At 44.5% G+C, this 20,005-nt stretch overlaps 3 protein-coding genes across 7 annotated transcripts; all 3 read right to left on the bottom strand.

Annotated features, from left to right (window-relative positions):
* Positions 1–1,122: 1,122 nt before the first annotated feature.
* LOC139199057 (E3 ubiquitin-protein ligase TRIM21-like) lies at positions 1,123–6,124 on the bottom strand. 2 transcript variants are annotated; one of them, XM_070828067.1, is made up of 3 exons: positions 6,028–6,124; positions 3,955–4,275; positions 1,123–2,623 (listed from the first exon to the last, which is right to left on the bottom strand). In XM_070828067.1, the coding sequence occupies exons 2-3, from the start codon at positions 4,226–4,228 to the stop codon at positions 1,215–1,217; spliced, it is 1,683 nt and encodes a 560-aa protein (XP_070684168.1). In that variant the 5' UTR covers positions 4,229–4,275; positions 6,028–6,124; the 3' UTR covers positions 1,123–1,214. The 2 variants fall into 2 exon arrangements, with proteins under 2 accessions (XP_070684168.1, XP_070684169.1); XM_070828068.1 differs by having other exon boundaries at positions 3,955–4,240; positions 6,028–6,118.
* Positions 6,125–9,325: 3,201 nt separating this feature from the next.
* On the bottom strand, positions 9,326–11,598 carry LOC139198581 (E3 ubiquitin-protein ligase TRIM39-like). 2 transcript variants are annotated; one of them, XM_070827473.1, is made up of 2 exons: positions 10,870–11,592; positions 9,326–10,803 (listed from the first exon to the last, which is right to left on the bottom strand). In XM_070827473.1, the coding sequence occupies exons 1-2, from the start codon at positions 11,590–11,592 to the stop codon at positions 9,949–9,951; spliced, it is 1,578 nt and encodes a 525-aa protein (XP_070683574.1). In that variant the 3' UTR covers positions 9,326–9,948. The 2 variants fall into 2 exon arrangements, with proteins under 2 accessions (XP_070683574.1, XP_070683575.1); XM_070827474.1 differs by having other exon boundaries at positions 9,326–11,598.
* A 5,371-nt stretch (positions 11,599–16,969) lies between these two features.
* On the bottom strand, positions 16,970–19,109 carry LOC139198580 (E3 ubiquitin-protein ligase TRIM39-like). Of its 3 annotated transcripts, none has more exons than XM_070827471.1 (2): positions 18,402–19,103; positions 16,970–18,350 (listed from the first exon to the last, which is right to left on the bottom strand). In XM_070827471.1, exons 1-2 carry the CDS (start codon positions 19,101–19,103, stop codon positions 17,454–17,456), a joined length of 1,599 nt encoding a protein of 532 aa, XP_070683572.1. In that variant the 3' UTR covers positions 16,970–17,453. The 3 variants fall into 3 exon arrangements, with proteins under 3 accessions (XP_070683572.1, XP_070683571.1, XP_070683573.1); XM_070827470.1 differs by having other exon boundaries at positions 16,970–18,837; positions 18,877–19,103; XM_070827472.1 differs by having other exon boundaries at positions 16,970–19,109.
* Between the last annotated feature and the right edge of the window lie 896 nt (positions 19,110–20,005).

Raw genomic sequence — 20,005 nt, 5'->3', positions numbered from 1 at the left:
GTATTTGATACCACAGATGTTTCCTCTTGTTATAAAGTGAAACCAGAGTGTGCCGTTGGAAAGCATAATTTTCTTTAGTTTGAAAACTGTAGTCTGCCAAAACATCTCAACTCAAGGACCACTTGTTGTTTTCTTCCAGAGTTTTTGACCGTGTCACATGGTCTTCAGTTGTCACAGAACTGTAGGTGTTCAAACTTTCCCCTTTTCTGAGCATTTTCAGGAGTTTGAAGGTGAATGAAGTGTTTGTGATGAGTGAGGTGTTATGTTACAGTTTAGGACAGAAAGGATGAGTTCATGTGTGAGTTTATTGTGAGAAGCTGGGAAGAGGAGCAGTCTGGTAGGCCGCCCTCCCCCGTCAGTCATGTGACCCTCATCATATCAGTCCCGGTCTCTCCTGTACTCATCCCAAAACCTGCCAGGGAGATGAGCGAGTTCAGGCTGCACCAATGAAATGATTCACATGCAGGACGACGTGTGGATTTTACTGAACATGTGAAAAAGGTAAAAGTCATTTTAGTCAAAGAGCAGGAAGCACACGGTCGGGCTGAAGGCAAACGGTTAAAACCCTGAAGATTTCCACAGAATCAAAGCCCAATTTTCAAACTATTTATTGATGATTGGCAGAAACAGCTCTTTAATGTCTTTAAATCCAGTAATTATCTCTCTCCATTGTTGGTGGTGACAAACAACAGGCTTTTCTGTTCTCTTCTCATTCAGGCCTCGTGTTCAACATCTGCTTCATTGTACAATCACACATTTACAGATTATTCACCATGAACCACAAATTATTCACAAACCACATAAAAACTGACCAAAGCCACCAGTAATTCACCAAACCACTTTTCACATCACATAGAAAATTCTGCATCAGTTCTGTTAATGACTTTGTCCATTAAGTTTTTGTAGCCGTCATAACAAAGACAAGCTGTTCTCTGTAGACACTGCAGGTATGTAATGGACCGAACTGTTGACGACACAGTGAAATATTCAGCAGCATGTTTTCTGTGGCTGCACATCAAATAGAAGAACAGTAATAAAAAAGAAACAAATGACCCAAAAATCAGCAAACTGATGTGTTTCCTCTGTGATGGATCCATATAAATCAATCACCAAAGCAAACAGATTCTGTATGAAATCAGATATTTAGTTGACACTATAAATGTTCATTCGCTCTCTTAAATGCAGTAAATCATCACATGAAATAAGAGAAGTCATCAGTCTACTGCGTGTACAGGAGAGATGATCAGAGGGGCAGAGTTTTTGCCTCCATCATTAAGACACGGACCGAAGAAGGGGAAGAGTTTCTCAGTGAAGGAGCAGCCGGTGAAGGAGTAGATGAGAGCTGCAGCATCTACGTCATAAAAGGAGACCAGACCGTCCTCATAGTCCACAAACACCCCCACCTTCTGAGGCTGAGACCTCAGAGAGAGACGGACTGAAGGGTTATCAATAGCTTCGTACTCATTCCCATTCCTCAACCATACAGTCCAGTTACCTTTCTTAGGGCTCAGTCTAATGTTCTCTTTCCTGTTGATCGACTCTCTGGCCACTCCTAAAGTCCATTCAGTTTTTCCTTTAACCTGAACCTCAAAGTAAAATCTGCCTGAAGAGAAACTCTGCTCTCCTAAGACAATGTTACACTTAGAAAACCTCTCTGGATTGTCTGGGAGTTTCTTCCTCACATCACCATGATTCACTTGTTTCCCATCATCAGACAGGATGAGGTTAGGATTTGCTGTATCAGGATCAAGAGTCACATCCACTGCAAACTTCTGGACCCTCCTCAGCTCAGCTTTAATCAGCTTCTTCATCTCTTTACTGAGATCCTGCTCCAGCTGAGCCACAGCTCTCCTCACAGTCCCCTCATAGGACGGTGGAGGGACGCTGACCTCTGTCCAGTCCCTGGTGGCTGGAGGCTGGTTGGTGTTGAGGGACTGGACACTCTGGAGGAGATGGAGGTGGTCTTCAGAGCGTGAGAGCTGCTCCACCTCAGTCCTCCTCTTCATCAGCTCAGAGATTTCCTGTTCCAGCTCTCTGATGAAAGCTTGGGCCTGTTTTTCTGCTCTTTCCTGCTTCTGTTTGATGGTGTTGAAGAGCTCTGCCTGGCCTCTCTCAACACGCTCCTTCAGAGAAGTGAAGACCTGAAGACATTCTGCTATCACTCTGTCTGCATCTTCCTGACTGAGGTCAGCTGACCGTTTGATCTCCTCAATCTTCAGTCGTCTCTTCTGGATCATCTGCTGGATTTCAGCCTCTGTCTTCCCCAGCTCGGCCTTCTGTCCTTCATATTCTTCTTTCAGAGGAGCAAACTCATGTGTCTTGTGGTCTAAAACAGAGCAGAGCACGCAGATATACGTCTGGTCGGTCTTACAGAACAGCTCCAGAGGTTTATCGTGCTTCGTACACATCCTGCTATCCAGGTTTTCCACAGGGTCGATCAGCTGATGTCTTCTCAGGCCTGACAGTGTCAGATGAGGCTCCAGGTGAGTCTCACAGTAGGAGAGCAGACACACCAGGCAGGACTTCAGGGCCTTCAGTTTGGTTCCAGCGCAGACGTCACAGGGAACTTCTGCTGGTTTGGACACTTGTTGCTCAGATCTCAGATAGTTTGCAGCAGCCATGTCTGCACACAGTGGGAAAGAAAAGGAAAAACAATGTAGTCAAAATACAGTTTTGATTGAAGCTTACAGCAGCAGTGAATGTGATCTTTCAGGCTGAGCGGTAGCTGCATTTTCGCTACTTTGGCATGTCGTTCTTTTTTTTTTTTTTATAGCTGTGACAAGAGAAACATCAACTGCTGTGTTCAGTGTGTGGCTTTATTCAACACACACAAATTATACTTCCTGTTGTTGTATTTAATGTGAAGACCACACAGAGTGAATTTCATGTAAATCAAATGATCTATTTTAAATAAGTCTGACCTCTTGTTGCCCAGTAGGTGGCGCTAACACTAACTCAACATGGGCATGTAGGTGTCTCCAGGCCTGCACTCTTACCCAGCATGTGAATTAATAACTTTAAGTGCCAACCTCGTTTCCTGAAACTAGAAAAGCTTCGCAATTTGGTGTCGAGAAGGTGTTGATATTCTGCTGATCAAAATTAAGTGTTGAAACCTCGACGACAAGTTTACAAAAACGTTCCATAGCTCCAAAGTGGCGCCTTGTCACATGACATACTATTTAAATTGAATGTCCCAAAATTTGCTTAAAATACATGAAAGTTGTTTAAAATTGAAGATGGTTGCCTTTCAGTGCTGCTGGGCCAAGCCCCTGTGAAGGTCTCCAGACTTTTGAAGTAGGGACGGGTCATGATTTTGAAATCTTCGTTAATTTCCCCCCCAAAAAATGTAATAGTTTATACGACTATCGTTTTGCTTTAGAAGTATATTTTCCTTTGTTTTTCCTGGTGCCTGGTAGTTTGCCTGTCACGTCCCATTTAAGGTATCCTATCTTCACAACCAGACATCAGCTAGAAGCAGCCGCAGGTATTAGCCGGGTTAGCTTAGCTCTTATCTCGACTCTCCTCCTGCTGCAGTGCTTCTTCTGGGTGGACGGAGGATGTCGTGGCCAGCGATCGACTTAACGTTGGCTTTAATCCAAACGTTCAAGTCCAACGTGTAATTCTGCCGCGTTTGAGCAATAAAAGCAAAAATAATAATAATGTGAAGCTTGAAGGTGAGTGTGAAAGCTCTCTACCTGCTCGACCTGTTCCTGCTGCTATTTTGGTTTGGGTTTTTTTTTCCTCACTCTGATTTACTCAGTTAGTGATAAACACCTGAGTCATCATGTGTTTATTACTGGTTGTGCCGCCCCCCAACGTGACCAAAAATTCAGCTGCTGCAGGTTTAAAATTTGCAACCGAGTTTTCTGAGTAGAATTGACGTTTCAACAAATTGGTGTGGAACCATTTTACCATCAGAGATATTAACATAATTATTATTATTATTATTGTGACCTTGTAATGGTGATCTGGTGTCTGACAGCCTCTGCGCCAGATCTTTCCTGTTTATCTTCTCTAAAACCTTCTTGGCCACCTTCAGAGCTCCATCAGGTTTGTAGGTGTTCACCATCAGATCCACTGTGTCCGTCCTCTCTGCCCCCTCCAGCTGGGACACTCTGATGGGTTGGTAGCATTCCAGGCTGTCGGGCTGCTTCAGAAACCATTTGAAGCTCCTGAATTCATCGTCTTTTAAATCATCCAGAGTGTTCAAAAGGTCCTCAGGAGTCATCGTGGCTGCCTGCTGAGATCAGATGGTGTTTTCAACCAGCAGGAAACCTGATGAATCAGAGCAGAAACAGGAGTCCTGATTGTGATTTGTGTGATTTCTGTCCTGTTTGAACTCCAGTGACTGGATTTCATGTCATTTTTAAGTGACACGCCGCTTCAGCTTCTTTCAAGTAAAGAAACTTGCCTTTGAGTTAGAGCACTACTGAAACTACACATTTTAAAGTAGGATGTTAATGAACTGTCAGATTGCTCTTTCAGCCATTCAAACTTCACATCAGCAACAGAAGATACAAAAAACAACACAATTCTGTTGCTGATTCATCATGTGGAAACTACATCAATAACAACAGCATCATTTTTTAAACCATTGTCAGTCTAATTTATCAGATATTTACAAAAGCTCAGCAACAGAGGAAACAAGCAGGAAGGTTTTATTATTATTATTATTTCCATTTAGTGCAAACGTAAGTACTTTACTCAGTGTTTAGTGGCCAGCAAGTGACTTAACACAAAAATAATAATGTGAAGCTTTAAGGTGAGTGTTATCGAACAATACTTGAACAGTTCATAGTTGAACTATCAAATAGTATTTTGGCTTGAACTGCACATCCCTACTTTGAAGCCAAATTGACCTTGTGGCCAAACCGTGTAATTACAACAATGGCGTCCATCACGTTACGCCAAACTGGCCCAAAAAGATTTTTTTTCCCACAGACTCACTTTGTGAAGGAGACGTTTGTAAATCAGGGGACATGTTTTCATTGACAGTCACAAACCAAGAAATGACTCGTTTCAAGATCAGAATTTGATCCATTCGGTTTGATAACATTTAGATTTTGATTAAATTATTTTGTTCCCACTCATCATAGCAGAGAGCTGACAGGAAGTCACTTGACTGAGTGCAGGTATGCGGTGCTCTAAGGGCCCAACTATGCAGAAGATGCACCCAGGTCTCTTTGTACCTCCAGGGGTTTGGCAGAACTGATGAGAGCCACTGTGAAATATGTCTGACATGATGAGAGCAATGTGCGTGCCAGATTTTGCTAATATTTGAAGCCACAATGCTCTGACTAAGTCTTGCCACGCAATGGGGGCGCTATGGAGCCAGCAAAACACTCAAAAACCCGATCACTGCATATTCTGGCAAAATGCACTGGTTTTGATTGAGTGCGCAAAGTTTCCTGAGTTTTTGAGCATCCTAAAGTCTTTAAGCGTTCGCTCATGAGATCAAAATTGGCACAAGGAGTCCAAATTGGCTGACTTCCTGTTGGGCAATAAGAAATAAGAAAATAAATATGTGTAAAGTTCAGAAACTTTGAGAGCGACAATCCTGCAGAATTTCATGAACGTCTCAGTCAGTTACTTCCAACATGGCTGAAGTCTGCAGGCCTTGCCCGAGCCCAATCACTGCAGAAGTTTACATTCTTCACTATATCTGAAGTGAAGCTAATTATCGGGAGTTTTTCAACATCATCTGCATATAAAGAGGGAAGACGTGTCTCTGCTTCCTACCACTGTACAGAAATGTAGCCAAATTATCCTGGTTATGGCTGCCAGGAAAGTGGAGGGAAACTAAACTCCAAACCACAGAGAATCAGTTTAAAGTCCCTAAAGTCCTGAGAGCTGACACACAGAGGCTGTTTAAAGCTGTTAAAGTGGTCGCTGGACAAACAGCCGTAGTTCTACTTTAACCAACGTCACAAGTGTGAAATGAGAAGAGAGGAACTTCCTGCTGAGTGGAGCTGAAGCTTTGTGTTGATCCTGGTGGTTGAAGCTGTAAATGTGATCATCTGTACTCACCAGTGTTTGGCAGAGGCTCTGCTGTGTTGTTGAGGAGACCTGATGAAGTCAGTCTGGATTTTCTTCAGACAGAAACACAGACGTGTCTCCACGGCTGCCTGGCTGCCACTCTGACTGACTTTACTTTCAGTTCTGCAGTGTTAAAGCTCTCTACCTGCTCAACCTGTTCATGCTGCTATTTTGGTTTGGGTTTTTGTTTCCTCCCTCTGATTTACACAGTTGGGTACTGTCCCTCACCTCCATGTCACACTGAAGAGGCTTGTCAACCACAACAGCCCAACAATGTCCAGAGCCTTCAGCATCTCAGGTCAAATCTCAGTGTTGATTGGGTTCAGGAGTTCCTCAAAGTGTCCTTTTCACCGCCCTATGATAACCCCAGTCCGGGTCAGCAGTTCTCCCCAGCTGAATACAGCCTGAGCCAAGTCCCGCTTTGCCTTCCTGAGCCGCCGAATGGTTTGCCGGAACTTCCTTGAGGCCACCTGAAAGTCCTTCTCCACAGCCCCAGAGCCAGCCAGGCTGGAAAGGCCTCCTTCAGCTTGATGGCCTCCCTCACCGCCGACCTCCACCAGCGGGTTCTTGGACCAGCACCGACAACCTCCTGGCCACAGCTCTCAGCAGCTTCCTCTGCAATGGAGGCTTTGAACATGGCCCACTGGGATTCCATGTCCCTAACTTTTCCCGGGATGTAAGAAGCTCTTCCGGGGGTGGGAGTTGAAGACCTCCCGGACAGGGGCCTCCACCAGACGTTCCCAGCAAACCCTCATGACACGTTTTGGCCTACCAAGTCTGTCAGCCTCCCCGGCCATCTGATCCAACTCACCACCAGGTGGTGATCAGTTGACCTCTCTTCACCCGAGTGTCCAAGACATATGGCCACGGATCCGATGACACGACCGCATAGTCGATCATAGATCTTTGGCCTAAGGTGGTCTGGTACCATGTACACTTATGAACAACCCTATGCTCAAACACAGCAGCAAACCATAGTTACATGGAGGCAGCCCTCTTGTTCACCAGGGAGAAGTCCAACATAGCGGTGCTCAGCCGGGGACTTGAGAGTATCCCCACATCCACCTGGCGCCTCTCACCCTGGGCAACTCTGGAAAGGGAGAGAGTCCAGCCCCTCTCCAGGAGTTTGGTTCCAGAGTCATGTGGAGGTGTGCGTGGAGGCAAGCCCAACTATATCTAGCTGGTAGCATTCAGCCTCCCACACCAGCTCCGACTCTTTCCTCGCCAAAGAGGTGATGTTCCATGTCCCTAGAGCCAGTCTACGATGCCGGGGGTCTGCACACCCAGGACCCCACCTCGGCCTGTAGCCCGGCTTTCCATGCACCCAACCCCCTATAGTGGCCCCTGCAGGTGGTGAGCCCACAGGGTTGCAGTTTTACGGTATTCCTTTGTGCTTGGCCTGGCTCCAGAAGGGGGTCCTGGATTCCCTGACCCAGGCAAGGGTACGTTGCTCTTTAGCTTCTTCTTCATACAGGGTTTTTGAACCGCTCTTACTCTGGCCCCTCCCCTGGAACCACTTTGCCTTTGGAGACTCTACCAGGGGCCATAGCCCCTGACAACACAGCTCCCAGGTTCTCAGGGGTGCACAAACTCCCCGACCACGATAAGGCGACGATTCATTGGGGGATTCCATTCCAGAGAGACCAGACAATACTATTTGTTGTCAGTGTTGAAATTTAACCTGAAACAATGAGGTCGACTTTCAGCAAACAGAACTTGAATTATTGTTGTTGTCAGCAGAAAACTACAGATTTAAAAGAGGAAACTGCTCCTTTATTCCCAGTTTTTATTCCCTGTTTTAACAGGGCTGGGGTTAGGTTATACTGCACAGTGGCTGCTGATGAAGATGAAGATAAGCAGACATTGTGTTTTGCATCATGAATGAATGTAGCTGAAGGCTGTACTGACGTTACCATCAGGCTGTGGAGTGTAACTGTAACGCCTGGTGACAGTGGGAAGCTATAAAGAGTTTACACCACTTTGTTTATGGTGATCAACATTACATTTCCTTTCTGTGCTCTCATCACTTTTATCGTCATTCTTATCTTTTCTGGGTCAATCTTCTCCATCCAGGTTCTTCAAAGTCTCCAAAACCAAAGAGTAAATCTTCCAAATAGGCACCGGGAGAGTTCAGAGTTCAGCACAGTGGAGGTTTATTGTCCACAACAAAGCCCAAACAAACAGTTCTGACTAAACAATGCACAGGTTCCATCTTTTATAACCCAAAACCAGCATCTGCCTGCCCCCTAGCATCTTTCCCCACCCAATGAAATTATACCACCTTTGATGAGGAGGAGTTTGTCCCTCTGAACTCCACTTGACCTGATCACTTTGTCCGACCTTGTGAGCTTCCACTGAGCAGCTATTATTTTGTCTTTATCCTACAGCACCATCTGCTGACACTATTAGGTTCCAGCTCCTCCTCAACACTTTTTAAACAATACTTTCACGTCAATTTACACCTTTAAGGTTCTGGTTTGCTCTTACTGCATTTTTCAAACAAAGTGTTAAAAAATCCTATATTTAAAACAGAGTATAAAATGTGATGTTTGGTTGCATTGTTTCATGCTTATTGATTGGTTACATCTTCTACTACCTTGGTTATTTGATCAACACTCCTGTCATAATAACCATTGTGTATCAGTTCCTACCACATCTTAATCAATACATTATATTTACATCATGTGATATCTCAGTATTTGATACCACAGATGTTTCCTCTTGTTATAAAGTGAAACCAGAGTGTGCTGTTGGAAAACATCATTTTGTTTAGTTTGAAAACATCAGTCTGCCAAAAACTCTCAACTCAAGGGCCACTTGTTGTCTTCTTCCAGAGTTTTTGACAGTGTCACATGGTCTTCAGTTGTCACAGAACTGTAGGTGTTCAAACTTTCCCCTTTTCTGAGCATTTTCAGGAGTTTGAAGGTGAATGAAGTGTTTTTGATGAGTGAGGTGTTATGTTACAGTTTAGGACAGAAAGGATGAGTTCATGTGTGAGTTTATTGTGAGAAGCTGGGAAGAGGAGCAGTCTGGTAGGCCGCCCTCCCCCGTCAGTCATGTGACCCTCATCATATTCGTCCCGGCCGTCTCTCCCGTACTCACCCCAAAACCTGCCAGGGAGATGAGTGAGTTCAGGCTGCACCAATGAAATGATTCACATGCAGGACGACGTGTGGATTTTACTGAACATGTGAAAAAGGTAAAAGTCATTTTAGTCAAACAGCAGGAAGCACACGGTCGGGCTGAAGGCAAACGGTTAAAACCCTGAAGATTTCCACAGAATCAAAGCCCATTTTTCAAAGTATTTATTGATGATTGGCAGAAACAGCTCTTTAATATCTTTAAATCCAGTAAGTACCTCTCTCCATTGTTGGTGGTGACAAACAACAGGCTTTTCTGTTCTCTTCTCATTCAGGCCTCGTGTTCAACATCTGCTTCATTTTACAATCACACATTTACAGATTATTCACCATGAACCACAAATTATTCACAAACCACATAAAAACTGACCAAAGCCACCAGTAATTCACCAAACCACTTTTCACATCACATAGAAAATTCTGCATCAGTTCTATTAATGACTTTGTCCATTAAGTTTTTGTAGCCGTCATAACAAAGACAAGCTGTTCTCTGTAGACACTGCAGGTATGTAATGGACCGAACTGTTGACGACACAGTGAAATATTCAGCAGCATGTTTTCTGTGGCTGCACATCAAATAGAAGAACAGTAATAAAACAGAAACAAATGACCCAAAAATCAGCAAACTGACGTGTTGCCTCTGTGATGGATCCATATAAATCAATCACCAAAGAAAACAGATTCTGTATGAAATCAGATATTTAGTTAACACTATAAATGTTCATTTGCTCTCTTAAATGCAGGAAATCATCACATGAAATAAGAGAAGTCATCAGTTTACTGCGTGTACAGGAGAGATGATCAGAGGGGCAGAGTTTTTGCCTTCATCATTATTACCCGGACTGAAGAAGGGGAAGAGTTTCTCAGTGAAGGAGCAGCTGGTGAAGGAGTAGATGAGAGCTGCAGCATCTACGTCATAAAAGGAGACCAGACTGTCCTCATAGTCCACAAACACCCCCACCTTCTGAGGCTGAGACCTCAGAGAGAGACGGACTGAAGGGTCATCAAGAGCTTCGTACTCATTCCCATTCCTCAACCATACAGTCCAGTAACCATTCTTAGGGATCAGTCTGATGATCTCTTTCCTGTTGATCGACTCTCTGACCACTCCTAAATCCCATTCAGTTTTTCCTTTAACCTGAACCTCAAAGTAGAATCTGCCTGAAGAGAAACTCTGCTCTCCTAAGACACAGACACACTTAGAAAACCTCTCTGGATTGTCTGAGAGTTTTTTCCTCTTCACATCACCATCATTCACTTGTTTCCCATCATCAGACAGGATGAGATAAGGATGTGCTGTATCAGGATCAAGAGTCACATCCACTGCAAACTGCTGGACCCTCCTCAGCTCAGCTTTGATCATCTCTTTACTGACATCCTCCTCCAGCTGAGCCACAGCTCTGTTCACAGTCCCCTCATAGGACGGTGGAGGGACGCTGACCTCTGTCCAGTCCCTGGTGGCTGGAGGCTGGTTGGTGTTGAGGGACTGGACACTCTGGAGGAGATGGAGGTGGTCTTCAGAGCGTGAGAGCTGCTCCACCTCAGTCCTCCTCTTCATCAGCTCAGAGATTTCCTGTTCCAGCTCTCTGATGAAAGCTTGGGCCTGTTTTTCTGCTCTTTCCTGCTTCTTTTTGATGGTGTTGATGAGCTCTGCCTGGCCTCTCTCAACACGCTCCTTCAGAGAAGTGAAGACCTGAACACCTTCTGCTATCGCTCTGTCTGCATCTTCCTGACTGAGGTCAGCTGACCGTTTGATCTCCTCAATCTTCAGTTGTCTCTTCTGGATCATCTGCTGGATTTCAGCCTCTGTCTTCCCCAGCTCGGCCTTCTGTCCTTCATATTCTTCTTTCAGAGGAACAAACTTATGTCCTATGTGGTCTAAAACAGAGCAGAGCATGCAGACACACGTCTGGTCGGTCTTACAGAACAGCTCCAGAGGTTTATCGTGCTTCGTACACATCCTGCTGTCCAGGTTCTCCACAGGGTCGATCAGCTGGTGTCTTTTTAGGCCTGAAGCTGTCAGATGAGGCTCCAGGTGACTCTCACAGTAGGAGAGCAGACACACCAGGCAGGACTTCAGGGCCTTCAGTTTGGTTCCAGCGCAGACGTCACAGGGAACTTCTCCTGGTTTGGACACTTGTTGCTCTGAGCTGCTGCTGCTGGCGTCCTGTTGAGCTGACTGTCTGAACTGAGAGACCATCTCAGAGAGCAAAGTGTTGACCCTCAAATCAGGTCTTGTGGTAAAAGCCTTGTTACACAAGGGACACAGAAACCGGTCGTTAGTGTTCCAGTGTTCAGTGATGCAGGTTTTGCAGAAGTTGTGTCCACATGGTGTGCTGACGGGATCAGTGAGCACATCCAGACAGATGGAGCACAGAAACTGATCTTCATACAGCAGAAAACTGGCAGCAGCCATGTCTGCACACAGTGGGAAAGAAAAGGAAAAACAGTGTAGTCAATAAACTAGCAACATGGTACCAGTGGAAAACATGACAATAGTGAATACATGAATAATAATAACATCCCCCGGCAGTCTGAGCCTACAGCAGCATCACTAGAGGCTGGTCCAAGGCCTGAACCAGTCCTAAACTATAGGCTTTATCACTAAGTGGAGGTTTTTGACCCTCTTTGAAATGTAGAGGTGTTTGACCCCCAAACCCAAACTGGAAGCAGATTCCACAGGAGAGGAGCCTGATAGCTGAAAGCTCTGGCTCCATCACTACTTCAGAGGACTTTAGGAGCCACCAGTCGGCTGCAGTCTGGGAGCTCAGAGCTCCAGTGGGGTAGTACGGTACCATGAGCTCTTTAAGATATGATGGAGCCTACAGGCGTCAGCGGGCTAACTTTCCTGATCTTCACAGGTCTTTTAGACAACAACTGGCTGAAGGAGCCTTTAAGTTCCTTGAAAAAAGATTCCTGGGACTAAATGTTTCAGGTACTTTGGGTGCAAAGTGATGATATTAGTCAGTCGTGTTCAGTTTCATCTATGTGACATCACTGTTTTGGCCGACGCCCAGGATCCACCCTGTGGAGTGTGTACACATGCTTGAGCGCGAGCAAGATGATGTTGACTGCAGTTCCCCTAAAGACCACTGGTGTCATCAATGACAATGTATTTGTAATTACTACATTCTGAATCTTTAAGCCGTGCTGGCAAGTTCAAGCCTGCAGCGTTGGAAGAATGATACTGAATATCTCCACGTCCTTCTGTTAAATCCAGTTTTTATTGAAGAGGGGCATTACTAACTGAATACCTCATGAGAAACACGTTGCATTTCCTCTTGGTGCTTCACATTAAAAGCCTCCTGCTGGCTCTCTGCTGGAAAGCCTTTATTGTGAAGCAGTAGAGTAAACAGGATGCAGTATGGCTGCATGTAGTGATCAGTAAACAGTAATGATACCAGGAAAGTGGGGGGAAACTAAACTCCAAACCACAGAGAATCAGTTTAAAGTCCCTAAAGTCCTGAGAGCTGACACACAGAGGCTGTTTAAAGCTGTTAAAGTGGTCGCTGGACAAACAGCCATAGTTCTACTTTAACCAACGTCACAAGTGTGAAATGAGAAGAGAGGAACTTCCTGCTGAGCGGAGCTGAAGCTTTGTGTTGATCCTGGTGGTTGAAGCTGTAAATGTGATCATCTGTACTCACCAGTGTTTGGCAGAGGCTCTGCTGTGTTGTTGAGGAGACCTGATGAAGTCAGTCTGGATTTTCTTCAGACAGAAACACAGACGTGTCTCCACGGCTGCCTGGCTGCCACTCTGACTGACTTTACTTTCATTGCTGCAGTGTGACGTTGAAGCTCTGCTCCTCCTCTGGTTCCTCCCCCTGATTTACACAGTTGGTGGGAAACTCCCCAGTCTTCTCTGTTAATGTGGAGCAAAGGTTGTTCTGCACCCAACAGGTGGAGGAGGGAGGTTTTACTGTAGCTGGCGTCTCCTCCTGCAGAGACTGGTGTGAGGCTGTTGGTCGGGTCCTCGGCCATCATGAGTGATGATCCTGAACATGACGGACGGTGTGTTCGCTCACATGTACCAGGAGTGTTTGGTGCTCGGCGTGGCAGCAGTACGCTCACTTTGGTACACACCAGTTTTTGTTGGATGACTCTTCCAGAGAGACCAGACAACACTATTTGTTGTTGTGTTGAAATTCAACCTGAAACAATGAGGTCGACTTTCAGCAAACAGAACTTGAATTATTGTCGTTATCCGTCTTGTTGCCGGTGTAACCAGGGTTGAAATCACTGTTTAGCCCAGTGTGTGTTTTTCCCATTCTTTTGAATGTACCATGTCACATGACAGTCACATGACTTCAAACTCCCAATCACTTGTCTCCGAGGCACTATATAAGCTGCCCTGACCTCATTTCCCTTTTGGTTGTGTGGGAGAGAGGCCAGGGGACAACAGCTACAGGTCAGGTTTCCAAACAATTTCATACCTTAATTCAAATATCATGCAGTTTCCTGGTTTAAATCATGTTGTTTGTAACCAACCATTTAGAACCAGACCATTGCATGTGTGTTGGGGCCTGTTATCTTGTGTGGCGTGAGACTGAACTGCTGAACTGGTGACTTTTGAATTGTCAATTAAATGTGATGATGGATGACGGCCTGTTAGCATTAGCTACAATGTTAGCGTATAGGCTAATGCTAACATAAGGGTCTAGTAACTTGTCGACACTTGCAGGGCTGATTTTGGATACCAATGTATCATGTTAATATGCTAACATGCTAACACAAGATTGTAAATGCATGTCTGATTGTGGTGTAATTTATACTATTATATGGTGAGACATGCTATGTTAGCGTAGCATTCATTAGCTTTGTCTTTGAGTTTCTAAATGGATTGTTTGGTCCATGCAGGCCAGGTGCCCTGCCTTGGCACCAACTCCAAGATGGCGAGCTAGGAAACAAGGCCAGGAGCCTGAAGAGAACTTGTTGCAGTCAGTTTCGCCTGCCAGCCTGCCTACTATCCCACCTTCTCGATCCGAGCATTTCACCACATTCATATTTCTGGATTATATGCATTTCTCCATCATTACTCCTCAAACCCAAAAAACTCTAAGCTCGTTCATTTGATCATGTGTTTTGATCAGGGAGTTAGACCTGGGTGACTGCACTGTGACTCATGTTAAGCAATTATTGGCCAATTATAAATGTGCATTTTGAATGGTTGAATGCTAAACCAGTTATTCAGGAATTGCAGGATTGTAAATATTATGATTTTTGATTTTGTTTTGTGCACTTTATGGTTCAATATATTTTCCATATTCAACTGCAAATACTGTCATCGTCTTTATTTACTGCACATCCCTGCCCTCCAGTAGCCGTATTTAGTTTCTTCTGATATTCTAGCCATTTGTGGTCTCATTATAATTATCCTTGTATTCATTTAATACATGTTACACCTACAAGAGGAAGCACTGCAGAAAACTACGGATGAAAACAGGAAACTGCTCCTTTATTCCCAGTTTTAACAGGACTTTAAACTGTCTGTACTGGTGAAATCATTTCATCATCCCAATGAGTGCTTCTTAACTCTTGGACTTTCTTTCTGTGCTCATTACCTTTATTGTCGTTCTGATTGTTTCGGTTTCAGACGGCTTTTTGCTCTGTGATGTGTGACGCCACAATTGTGAAGTCACAATTATGATGATGTATTTTGTGTTTGTAAGTAGTAGCAACATGCTTTTAAGGTGTCCACAGTAGGCAATGCATTTGTTTTGTTACAGGGAATTAACATGTCGTTCCCGCCTTTGGCCAGCAGGAGGCAGCGAGGCACTTTGTGTTGTGTGTTTGCAGCAGTCGCTTTGTGGCTTTTGCGGCATCCCGGTCTGTTGTGTTTACTTTGTGAACATATCGATTGATGTTTGAGTTGGGTTGTCTGTAAAGAGAATGGTAGCAGAATTTATGTATATATAACGAAATGAATATCTGTTACTGGCCATCAGCATATTAGCACAAAATGGCGCTGTGGTAAATGCTCATCCTGCATCGCGCCATTCAGTTGGTTATCGTTGGGCTCCTGTACATTTGGTTTGATGTGTAAATATTTTATGATGCTGTTGTATATGTAAATATTGTTAAAATATGGTACGAAAATGGTTGTTACATTTAATAAAAACCGCAAAGCCATTTCCACTGTTAGCAGTAGCATGCTAAGAGCTATTGGATGCTCACACAACGAAACCTGTGACTGGAACAGGAATGGTAATGATATTCATGGTTAGGATACAACCTGCAAGGATACAAACATTGTTATTGTTTATTAAGATTTGGTGACTTAAAATATAAATTGTAATTCAGTAAGAACACTGAACAACATGTAATTAGGAGTTTGATTTTAATAGCTGGTCTGTGAATGAGTTATAAAGAGAAGGTTTATTGTTGTAATCGCAAATGAGAATAAATTGGATTCTGCTGAGCGAGGCTGAACAAGCGGAAGCAAAGTTGCCCTGTCTCAGTCATTTGTTCTGTTTGCAGAATCGATAATCTGTTTACTTGGTACCAGCCGGTACCTGTAACAGATGTTTCCTCTTGTTAGAAGCAACAGAAGTTATAAAGTGTCAAAAACCAAAGAGTCAATCTTCCAAATAGGCACCGGGAGAGTTCAGAGTTCAGCACAGTGGAGGTTTATTGTCCACAACAAAGCCCAAACAAACAGTTCTGACTAAACAATGCACGGGTTCCATCTTTTATAACCCAAAACCAGCATCTGCCTGCCCCCTAGCATCTTTCCCCACCCAATGAAATTATACCACCTTTGATGAGGAGGAGTTTGTCCCTCTGAACTCCACTTGACCTGATCACTTTGTCCGACCTTGTGAGCTTCCACTGAGCAGCTATTATTTTGTCTTTATCCTACAGCACCATCTGCTGACACTATTAGGTTCCAGCTCCTCCTCAACACTTTTTAAACAATACTTTCACGTCAATTTACACCTTTAAGGTTCTGGTTTCCTCTTTCTGCATTTGTTAAGTGTTAAAGAATCCTATATTTAAATCAGAGTATAAAATGTGATATTTGGTTGCATTGTTTCATGCTTATTGATTGGTTACATCTTCTATTATCTTGGTTATTTGATCAACACTCCTGTCATACTAACCATCGTGTATCAGTTCCTACCACATCTTAATCAATACTTTATATTTACATCATGTGATATCTCAGTATTTGATACCACAGATGTTTCCTCTTGTTAGAAGCAATAAAAAGCCAGTTATAAAGTGAAAACGTCAGTCTGCCAAAACATCTCAACTCAAGGGCCACTTGTTGTCTTCTTCCAGAGTTTTTGACCGTGTCACATGGTCTTCAGTTGTCACAGAACTGTAGGTGTTCAAACTTTCCCCTTTTCTGAGCATTTTCAGGAGTTTGAAGGTGAATGAAGTGTTTGTGATGAGTGAGGTGTTATGTTACAGTTTAGGACAGAAAGGATGAGTTCATGTGTGAGTTTATTGTGAGAAGCTGGGAAGAGGAGCAGTCTGGTCGGCCGCCCTCCCCCGTCAGTCATGTGACCCTCATCATATCCGTCCCGGCCGTCTCTCTCGTACTCACCCCAAAACCTGCCAGGGAGATGAGCGAGTTCAGGCTGCACCAATGAAATGATTCACAAGCAGGACGACGTGTGGATTTTACTGAACATGTGAAAAAGGTGAAAGTCATTTTAGTCAAACAGCAGGAAGCACACGGTCGGGCTGAAGGCAAACGGTTAAAACCCTGAAGATTTCCACAGAATCAAAGCCCATTTTTCAAACTATTTATTGATGATTGGCAGATCATATCTTTAAATCCAGTAATTACCTCTCTCCATTGTACAATCACACATTTACAGATTATTCACCATGAACCACAAATTATTCACAAACCACATAAAAACTGACCAAAGCCACCAGTAATTCACCAAACCACTTTTCACATCACATAGAAAATTCTGCATCAGTTCTATTAATGACTTTGTCCATTAAGTTTTTGTAGCCGTCATAACAAAGACAAGCTGTTCTCTGTAGACACTGCAGGTATGTAATGGACCGAACTGTTGACGACACAGTGAAATATTCAGCAGCATGTTTTCTGTGGCTGCACATCAAATAGAAGAACAGTAATAAAACAGAAACAAATGACCCAAAAATCAGCAAACTGACGTGTTTCCTCTGTGATGGATCCATATAAATCAATCACCAAAGAAAACAGATTCTGTATGAAATCAGATATTTAGTTGACACTATAAATGTTCATTCGCTCTCTTAAATGCAGTAAATCATCACATGAAATAAGAGAAGTCATCAGTCTACTGCGTGTACAGGAGAGATGATCAGAGGGGCAGAGTTTTTGCCTCCATCATTAAGACACGGATTGAAGTAGGGGAAGAGTTTCTCAGTGAAGGAGCAGCTGGTGAAGGAGTAGATGAGAGCTGCAGCATCTACGTCATAAAAGGAGACCAGACCATCCTCATAGTCCACAAACACCCCCACCTTCTGAGGCTGAGACCTCAGAGAGAGAAGGACTGAAGGATCATCAAGAGCTTGGTACTCATTCCCATTCCTCAACCATACAGTCCAGCAACCATCCTCAGGGCTCAGTGTGATGATCTCTTTCCTGTTGATCGACTCTCTGGCCACTCCTAAAGACCAATTAGTTTTTCCTTTAACCTGAACCTCAAAGTAGAATCTGCCTGAAGAGAAACTCTGCTCTCCTAAGACAATGCAATACTTAGAAAACCTCTCTGGATTGTCTGGGAGTTTCTTCCTCACATCACTATCATACACTTGTTTCCCATCATCAGACAGGATGAGTTTAGGATGTGCTGTATCAGGATCAAGAGTCACATCCACTGCAAACTTCTGGACCCTCCTCAGCTCAGCTTTAATCAGCTTCTTCATCTCTTTACTGAGATCCTGCTCCAGCTGAGCCACAGCTCTCCTCACAGTCCCTTCATAGGACAGTGGAGGGACGCTGACCTCTGTCCAGTCCCTGCTGGCTGGAGGCTGGTTGGTGTTGAGGGACTGGACACTGTGGAGGAGATGGAGGTGGTCTTCAGAGCGTGAGAGCTGCTCCACCTCAGTCCTCCTCTTCATCAGCTCAGAGATTTCCTGTTCCAGCGCTCTGATGAAAGCTTGGGCCTGTTTTTCTGCTCTTTCCTGCTTCTCTTTGATGGTGTTGATGAGCTCTGCCTGGCCTCTCTCAACACGCTCCTTCAGAGAAGTGAAGACCTGAACACCTTCTGCTATCACTCTGTCTGCATCTTCCTGACTGAGGTCAGCTGACCGTTTGATCTTCTCAATCTTCAGTCGTCTCTTCTGGATCATCTGCTGGATTTCAGCCTCTGTCTTCCCCAGCTCGGCCTTCTGTCCTTCATATTCTTCTTTCAGAGGAACAAACTTATGTCCTATGTGGTCTAAAACAGGGCAGAGCATGCAGACACACGTCTGGTCGGTCTTACAGAACAGCTCCAGAGGTTTATCGTGCTTCGTACACATCCTGCTGTCCAGGTTCTCCACAGGGTCGATCAGCTGGTGTCTTTTCAGGCCTGACAGTGTCAGATGAGGCTCCAGGTGAGTCTCACAGTAGGAGACCAGACACACCAGGCAGGACTTCAGGGCCTTCAGTTTGGTTCCAGCACAGACGTCACAGGGAACTTCTCCTGGTTTGGACACTTGTTGCTCTGAGCTGCTGCTGCTGGCGTCCTGTTGAGCTGACTGTCTGAACTGAGAGACCATCTCAGAGAGCAAAGTGTTGACCCTCAAATCAGGTCTTGTGGTAAAAGCCTTGTTACACAAGGGACACAGAAACCGGTCGTTAGTGTTCCAGTGTTCAGTGATGCAGGTTTTGCAGAAGTTGTGTCCACATGGTGTGCTGACGGGATCAGTGAGCACATCCAGACAGATGGAGCACAGAAACTGATCCTCAGATCTCAGATAGTTTGCAGCAGCCATGTCTGCACACAGTGGGAAAGAAAAGGAAAAACAGTGTCGTCAAAAAACTAGCAACATGGTACCAGTGGAAAACATGACAATAGTTAATACATGAATAATAATAACATCCCCCGGCAGTCTGAGCCAACAGCAGCATCACTAGAGGCTGGTCCAAGGCCTGAACCAGTCCTAAACTATAGGCTTCATCACTAAGTGGAGGTTTTATCCCACACTGAAATGTAGAGGTGTTTGACCCCCAAACCCAAACTGGAAGCAGATTCCACAGGAGAGGAGCCTGATAGCTGAAAGCTCTGGCTCCATCACTACTTCAGAGAACTTTAGGAGCCACCAGTCGGCTGCAGTCTGGGAGCTCAGAGCTCCAGTGGGGTAGTACGGTACCATGAGCTCTTTAAGATATGATGGAGCCTACAGGCGTCAGCGGGCTAACTTTCCTGATCTTCACAGGTGTTTTAGACAACAACTGGCTGAAGGAGCCTTTAAGTTCCTTGAAAAAAGATTCCTGGGACTAAATGTTTCAGGTACTTTGGGTGCAAAGTGATGATATTAGTCAGTCATGTTCAGTTTAGTGTATGTGACATCACTGTTTTGGCTGACGCCCAGGATCCACCCTGTGGAGTGTGTACACATGCTTGAGCGCGAGCAAGATGATGTTGACTGCAGTTCCCCTAAAGACCACTGGTGTCATCAATGACAATGTATTTCTAATTACTACATTCTGAATCTTTAAGCCGTGCTGGCAAGTTCAAGCCTGCAGCGTTGGAAGAATGATACTGAATATCTCCACGTCCTTCTGTTAAATCCAGTTTTTATTGAAGAGGGGCATTACTAACTGAATACCTCATGAGAAACACGTTGCATTTCCTCTTGGTGCTTCACATTAAAAGCCTCCTGCTGGCTCTCTG

This window comes from Pempheris klunzingeri, chromosome 3 (genome assembly GCF_042242105.1).
Source record: "Pempheris klunzingeri isolate RE-2024b chromosome 3, fPemKlu1.hap1, whole genome shotgun sequence".
NCBI lineage: Eukaryota > Metazoa > Chordata > Actinopteri > Acropomatiformes > Pempheridae > Pempheris > Pempheris klunzingeri.
Note: the sequence above shows the minus strand (reverse complement) of the source record. Positions and strands in the feature narration are given on the sequence as shown.